General features: G+C 43.6%; 1 protein-coding gene across 1 annotated transcript; it reads right to left on the bottom strand.

The window, feature by feature from the left end:
- Positions 1 to 2,268: 2,268 nt before the first annotated feature.
- Positions 2,269 to 6,238, bottom strand: LOC113818525 (uncharacterized). Its single transcript, XM_027370716.2, has 5 exons — positions 6,037 to 6,238; positions 4,985 to 5,045; positions 3,281 to 3,353; positions 2,797 to 2,943; positions 2,269 to 2,619 (listed from the first exon to the last, which is right to left on the bottom strand). Exons 1-5 carry the CDS (start codon positions 6,044 to 6,046, stop codon positions 2,269 to 2,271), a joined length of 642 nt encoding a protein of 213 aa, XP_027226517.2. The 5' UTR covers positions 6,047 to 6,238.
- Positions 6,239 to 7,500: the final 1,262 nt, after the last annotated feature.

The raw sequence follows: 7,500 nt of genomic DNA, 5'->3' as shown, positions 1-7,500 counted from the left end.
GGGCCTAAGGTGCATTACTGTTCTTCGCGTGTTTAAGGTCACGCTGCCTGGACCGGGGAGCTGGGACTCACTCTGAGCTTTGGTCACGCTTTACGCAACCAATTAATGACACCTGTTACGCTAAACGTCGAGGGGGAGATGTGCGAACACCTGAGCAAATAGTGGGGCGTGATTGGACTCGAAAGAATGACTGTGTTGCGAGCGATCCAGTCCAGAAATTGCGTTACAGATGGTGTGGAATTCATGTTGAACAGATTGCAACAGGAACGACGAAGGGAAGGGCAAGAAAACACACGAATATGCCGAAGGCCTTTTCACTATTGCTGCGTCAGGGCATATGCAATAGTGAAAAGGCATTCGGCATATTCGTGTTTTCTTGCCCTTCCCTTCGTCGTTACAGATGGTCTAAAGTGATGGAAACGTAGTAGTAGATAGAGATAAAGAAACTTGTCGTTCCCTAGAAGATAGATGGATAGAATTAGAGAGGGATGGGACATTCGAAGGAAACTGAAGACCAAAAATGGTAATTATCATGATTAGAGATTGATATACGGAACGCAAGGAATTCATTAAAAAAAAAAAAAAAAATCCACGATAGGTAAGACGTAAATGAAAGACTCAGACTCGTAAGTTATATCTCTGGAAAACATTTCGTAATAAATAAATACATGGAAGATAGAACACAGGTAAACAGGTAAAATGGATAAACAAGAAATAACAGCAGTCAGTCCACACGGAACTTTCAGACATAATTGCCCAAAATATCCTGGTAATAATAATCCAAATTGCCCAGTTCCTTCCTACAACCGAAATGGCCCACAACCGAACAACCTGTCCACTTTTATAGCTCTTTCCAATTATTATTTCCTTCCCATCATCTCTTGGAATAACACCGAAATTCTTCCACGATCCTCAACTCCAGAACAGAAGCACAGAGAAGGAGACTCGTGATATAGGTACTGGTAGCGTCACCCCCGAAGAAAAGACCGTTACCCAAAATACAGGTGCTGGCTGTAATGAGTTTTCGGTCACGCTCGCAGATCGAGGAGTACTCATTCCGGAGATGGTTTGTGCGACTCACGGATACTCCAGCTGGTGGGCGTGGCCGAGAGGGAGGGCGGGAGGCTGTGACATGGGTGGCAGTCTGATATAGATATGATCGGGGGGAGTTAACGTTGTTTAGTATTGATAGCAGTTAATCATGCAGAGATATGTTATTGGAAAAGGGTAAATGACACAAGGGTATGGTGTATTCGAGGATTAGTAATGTAATAAATTGATATAGTGATTGAATAATACGGTGTATCGATTAATAGGCGGCATCCTAAAGGACCTGTTGACTATGATATAATATAAAATAATCGACACATTTCTAGTCAGAATCACATACGGATGCATCTTTAATGCTACAATGTAAATTATCAGTCTTAACAAAATGTCTACAAAATAGTAACTAACAACAAAGTAAGATCATAAAATAGGGGAAGTAGTACCGTAAATAACACAACACACGAACGGTAGATATTATAAAGCCATAAAACAAAAGGAAGGGAATCCAATGCCTTTATGCCTGTAGTCCCCCTTTTTTCAAATCTGTTCCTGTGCGTTTCGTTGTATTCTGGAACTTATTCAAAGGCTTGTTTGGGATCCTGTTCATAATCTTAAGTCTTTTATTGGCGATTCCGATGCATTTTGCTTTGAGAAATGAGAAGCATCTGGCAATAAGTCTGAGATTTATTTCGCTATTTCAGATACATCGCAATATATGACTGATATATGAAATTATATTTTTGCAATGTGAAATTAATATAGAGAGTTTAAATCTACTTTACAAGCTGGGATATAATTTGGTTGCGGGTATATGATGACTGTTTTTATCATTAGTATTGCGATTAATACTATTATAGTCATTATCATCACTAGTATTGGCGAATAAATAATTATTGCTATTGTTATGGCCATATGAATGTAAGTATGAACTGGCGTATCTGCAATGTACATTATTCTTATCATCTATATCTTATTTCTTCATTATTAGCTTTTTCATATGATATCATCCTTATATATATCTTGGTTATCTTACAGCTTTTGCTTGCATGGACATTAATACACAGTGTGGAAATTTACTTTTATTTAGAACGTACACCATTCACATCATGTTCACTTGTTTCCCTTTCCCCCTCCCTTCCCTCCCCTCCCCCTCCCCATGTAACCCATTCCCCTCCCCCTTTCGTCCCCCCTCCCCCCCTCCCAAATCCCTCCCACCCCCTAGGGCACCCCGCCGGCCCTCGCCCGCAGGACCCGCGTGAAGTTGGTGTCCCTCATGGGGCTGTGTCTTCGGCTGAGCTCCGCGCACCCAGGGAAGAGGCTGGCGCAGTCGGCCCCCTCCTTCCGCCCCGCCTCCGCCGCCCTCAGCGCCTGCTTGTATCTCTCGGGGTCGTAGTCGCTGAAGGACTTGCTCAGGACCTGGCTGAGCAGCGACGCCACCAGGCCTCCCGCGGCCTCGTCCACCCGGCTGCCCTGCGACGCCTCCTGCAGGAGGGCGCGGTTCGCCTCGCACATGGCGCGCTCCAGGCAGGGGGCCTCCTCCAGGCCGTCGTTCACGTCCACCAGGCTTTGCTGCGGGCGGGGGGGGGGGGGGGGGGGAGAAGGCTCTCTTAGGCTTATATGATACAAATAAATAAATAGTATTGTATAAACATGCAATTTTACTCCAAAAAAACACGTAAAACTCCCTCCGTCTTTCCGGTTCCCCCGCGGGAGAGACGCGCCCGGGCCCAGGGCCTCCCGACTCACCACGAGCGGCAGGACGACCGCCGGCATCGCCTGCAGGAGGCGCGGAGGGCCCCCGACGGCGCTCCCGAAGGAACTCAGCAGAAAGCCGAAGACGCCGTCGTCCGCTGACCTCCTCCGGCGCGTGGATGTGATGTCGTCTATGATGTCCTGAGGGAGAGAGAGGGGGGGAGGGGGGAGAGGGTCAAGGGTGTGGTGTGGTGTGGAGTTATTTCATATTTCTTCCTTATCTATATTTTCTTTCTTTATTTATATATATTTTTATTTTTATTCTTCATTTTATTAATCTTTATTTTTTTATTCTATTTCTTTCGTCACTACATTTAACAACTAATACGCACACCAACAGACACACAAACACACACACAAAAACTGAAAAATCGTCCCATCCTTCCATCCCATTCCTCCCATTCCCTCTATTCCCGCAATTATTCCCTCTCCGTCATCCCCTTCCTTCGTCAGCCAGAGGACCCGAGGACGACCTTACCCTCAGCAGCTCAATCAGACCAAGGAGACCAATGAGTCCGAGCGCCGAGTTGCAGTCGATGGAGCTCTCGTACCTGAGGGGGAGACGGCAGGTGAGCTGGAGGGTGAGGGAGGTGAGATGGGGGGGGGGGGGGACTAGTGAGCTGGAGGGTGAGGGGGGGGGGCAGGTGAACTGGTGGGGGTGTGGGTGTGTGTGTGTGTGGGGGTGGGGGACTGGTGAGCTGGGGGATGTGAGGAGGACAGGTGAGCTGGAGGGGTGAGGGGGGTGAGCTGGAGTGGGTGTGGGGGGGAGGTGAGCTGGAGGGGGTGTGGGGGGGAGGTGAACTGGAGGGGGGGGAGGTGTGGGGGTGTGGGTTTTTGGGTGGGGGTGGGGGGGGAAGTGAGGAGGACAGGTGAGCGGGGGGGGGGGGGGGAGGACAGGTGAGCTGGGGGGTGAGGGGGACTGTTGAGCTGTTGGGGGGGGGGGAGACGACAGGTGAACTGGAGGGGGTGTGGGGCCAGGTGAGCTGGGGGGGGGGGGAGGAAGAAGAGGTAGGAAGAGAAGATAGAGGAGGAAGAAGAAGTAGAAGGAAAAGGAGGAGGAGGAAGAGGGGAAGGAAAAGGAGGAGGAGGAGGAGAAGATAGAGGAGGGGGAGATGGAAAGGGAGAGAAGGAGAAGGAGAAGGTGGAAGAGGAAAAAGAGGGAGAGGAGAGGGACGGTGGAAAAGGATGCGGAGGAGGAGGGAAAAGGAGGAGAAGGAAGAAGAAAAAGAAGAGAAGGACGAAGAGGAGGTAGAAAAAAGAAGAGGACACGGAAAAAATAATAGAAGAAACAGATAAAGAGAAAAAAGAGGCAGAAAAACAACAACAAAAAAACTGAATGCTATGAGAATAATCAATCATTATTACAACATGTTTTAATTGATACTCATTAACTATCCTGCCTATCTATCAATCCATCTATCCAGTCATAAGATAATCTACCTTTTTTATATTCATCAATCATCTTTTGTTTCAAGAAAACGTCTGTTCACCAATGTGTCTATCAATCATTAATTACATCTATCTATCTATTCATCTGTCAACATATCCATTCATCCATCCACCTATCTATCTAACAATCCATCTATCTGTTAATCCACATATCAATCTATCTTTATCCATCTACTTACCCATCTTTCTTTCCACCTATCTATCTATCCATCCATCAATCTATCTACCAATCTATGGTTATCCATCCATCCACCTATCCATCTTTCTTTCCCCCAATCTATCTACCATCCATCTATCTATCCATCTTTCTTTCCACCAATCTATCTATCTACCCATCCATCTATCTGATTATCCATCCATCCATCTACCTCCCCCTCCTCTTGTCTACCTATCTATCCATCCACCCATCCATCAATCTACCTATCTATCCCTTTATCCATCCATCCACCTACCCATCTTTCTATCCACCTATTTATCCATCATTCATCAATCCTTCTATCCCTTTATCCACCTATCTCCCCATCTTCCTATCCACCTACCTATCCATCCATCTCCCTCTCCATCTCCCTATCCATCCATCCATCCATCTACCTCCCCATCTTCCTATCCACCCATCCACCTACCTCCCCACCTTCCTATCCACCTACCTATCCATCCACCCATCCATCCATCTACCTATCTATCTACCAACTTCCTCACAAAACCCACATTTCGTCTGCCTGCTCTTACGCACCCGTAGCCATCTGCCGCTCCATAGCCCCCATAGTCGCTGGCGGAGGCGAGAAATCCAAGCGCTGTTGAGAAATTAATAAGAGTTAATATTAATCAAAAGGAAAATTATGATAATATTATTATATTATTAATATCATTATAATATTATTATAATATTATTATAATATTATAGTTAATATTAATCAAAAGGAAAATTATGATGATATTATTGTATTATTAATATTATTATAACATTGTTATAATATTAGCGCTGTTGAGAGATTTTTAAGAGTTAATGGTTATCAAAAGGAAAATTATGATAATGATGGTGATGTTATGAGATGTTATTGTATTATGAGATACTGCATAATAACGGTATAAAAGATATAATGATAAGGAAGTGGATAATGATGTGATAGTGATGGTGATGATAGTGGTGATAACAATGATAACTGGGAGTAGCAATAGTAGTGATGATAATAATGATAACGATAATAATGGTGATAATGATAATAATAATAATAATTGACACTGATAAAAATAATGTTAATTGCAATAATAATAATACAGTGATGATATCGGTGGTGATGATATGATAACAACACTATTAATTTCTAGAGCAAAAATTATAATTACAGTATGACAAAGAAAATTAGACGAATTGCTTATATTTATTCCTTAATACAAAATTTGAAAAAAGTTAATGGAGAATATTCTAATAATTGATATATTAATCATAATCTAAAAAGTCTAGACTCAAGGATAACAGTGATAATAATGATTAAAGTGATACAAGTAATATCTTTTATACAAAAATACACGAATCAGCTTATATATGCAAGGTATGTATATTTATATATACATACAAGTACACACATATGTACACACAAATACACACGCGGCTGTAAACTATTATATGCACAGACATACAGAAAGCTGCATATATTCATTCCAAACATAGCTACCACTTATACACTTATTTGTCATTCAGAATCTCCACAGAACTGCCACCCAATATAAGCACAAACCAAAATAACACAAATAACTTTTAAAAACTATTCACGAGTAACGAACCATCTGCCATCACTACATAGAATACTCCTCTTATCCAGATGTTACTCTCTTGTCTCTTATCCGAACAAAGGATCCTGCAGCAGTTCGTTAAGGTCGTTATACGCAAAATCCTTCTCGGTTGTGAGAGAAAAACGATCTATATTCTTGGTCCGAGCGAAGGTGTCTACCCACTGGCAGCTTCTTCTCACTGGCTTGTGTTGTGGTCCAGCGGCGCGTTCGGATCCGTGCGCGCGTGTGTCTGTGTGTTCGTTCGTATGTATGTGGCCCCGTGCGTTCGTATGTGTGTGTGGGTCGGTGTGTATGGTGTGTACGTGCGTATGTGTGTGCGTGTAATACGTGGTCGTGTAGGCCTGTGAGCATGTGTACGAAAGGGCTTGGGGCTATTGGCTATAACTGAGGAAAGGAGGGATGCGGGGGGGGGGGGGGGTTGAAGAGCTACCTTTCACGGTATTTAGAAATAGATTATTGTAGATTATTGTTATCTTTCTAAGTTACAACTCTTAATCTTAATTTTTTTTTCTTTCTCGTCATGAAGTGAAAATAGGGATCATTAATCTCATGACTCGAGGATATAGTACCAGATATTCTCAAAATAAGAAATACGATTAAATTGGACTATGCGAAGGTGTACATGTCTTTTGAGAAGCCAACAGAGAGCGAGTGAAAACAGTTCATATTCGTAACATAAAAGAAAAAATGGAAGAACTTGCTGTCCACACTGTACAAAATGATGCAATTCTAATATGCATTTTTATATATAGAAAAGGTATATAATGTTTAAATATTTATGGGTAAAAAATGTGACTCTATATGTATACCTCATTCCTTCATTTTCTCCATTATTTTTAATTTTATATCTAATCATCTTTTCTTCTTACTGCGATTATATTTATCAAAGAAAAACATTCGCTGACCATCCAAATCACAGCAACCGAACCACTCACACAGCGAACCATCTCCTGAACGCCCACGTAAAGGCGGAATTCACGAACCAGCGAACGGCAATCAGCAGCCTTAACGGTGTTCACTGGAGCGTGTTCGGTGTTAAGGAGGCCGAGAATGCGCTGGGAGGGAGGAGGACGAGGCTCCTACGCCCTGGAAACATAACTGGACGCAGGAGGTAGGATACCCTGGGCTCCTTCTGCAATGCCCGGCTGACCTAGTGCTGCAGGGGCGGTCGAGTCCTGCTGGGTCCAGTGAGGGCTGGTCAAGGGATCTTGATGTCCTCATTTTAAGTATGCTACTACGATCTTCGGGTTTAGTTGGGGTGTAGAAGGGTTTGCCAGGATCTAGTGAGGGTGTAAACTTCAAATGCAGTAGTTCGCTGTTATGAGATGTGCATACGGCCGACGAGAACATTCACACCCAAACACACTATCTCTAAAGAGACATAAACACACACCCGTAACAACTTTTTCAAAACCCAGAACAGCTCATAACAACACGTACCCCTCACCACAACTC

Source organism: Penaeus vannamei, chromosome 8 (assembly GCF_042767895.1).
Source record: "Penaeus vannamei isolate JL-2024 chromosome 8, ASM4276789v1, whole genome shotgun sequence".
NCBI lineage: Eukaryota > Metazoa > Arthropoda > Malacostraca > Decapoda > Penaeidae > Penaeus > Penaeus vannamei.
Note: the sequence above shows the minus strand (reverse complement) of the source record. Positions and strands in the feature narration are given on the sequence as shown.

Bases quoted from the DNA above. Each gene is read 5' to 3' on its own strand.
- LOC113818525 (XM_027370716.2), bottom strand. The intron at 2,944-3,280 runs GTAAGGTCGTCC...TCTCTCCCTCAG, and splicing joins GTCTGATTGAGCTGCTGAGG to GACATCATAGACGACATCAC. The intron at 2,620-2,796 runs GTGAGTCGGGAG...CCCCGCCCGCAG, and splicing joins CGGTCGTCCTGCCGCTCGTG to CAAAGCCTGGTGGACGTGAA.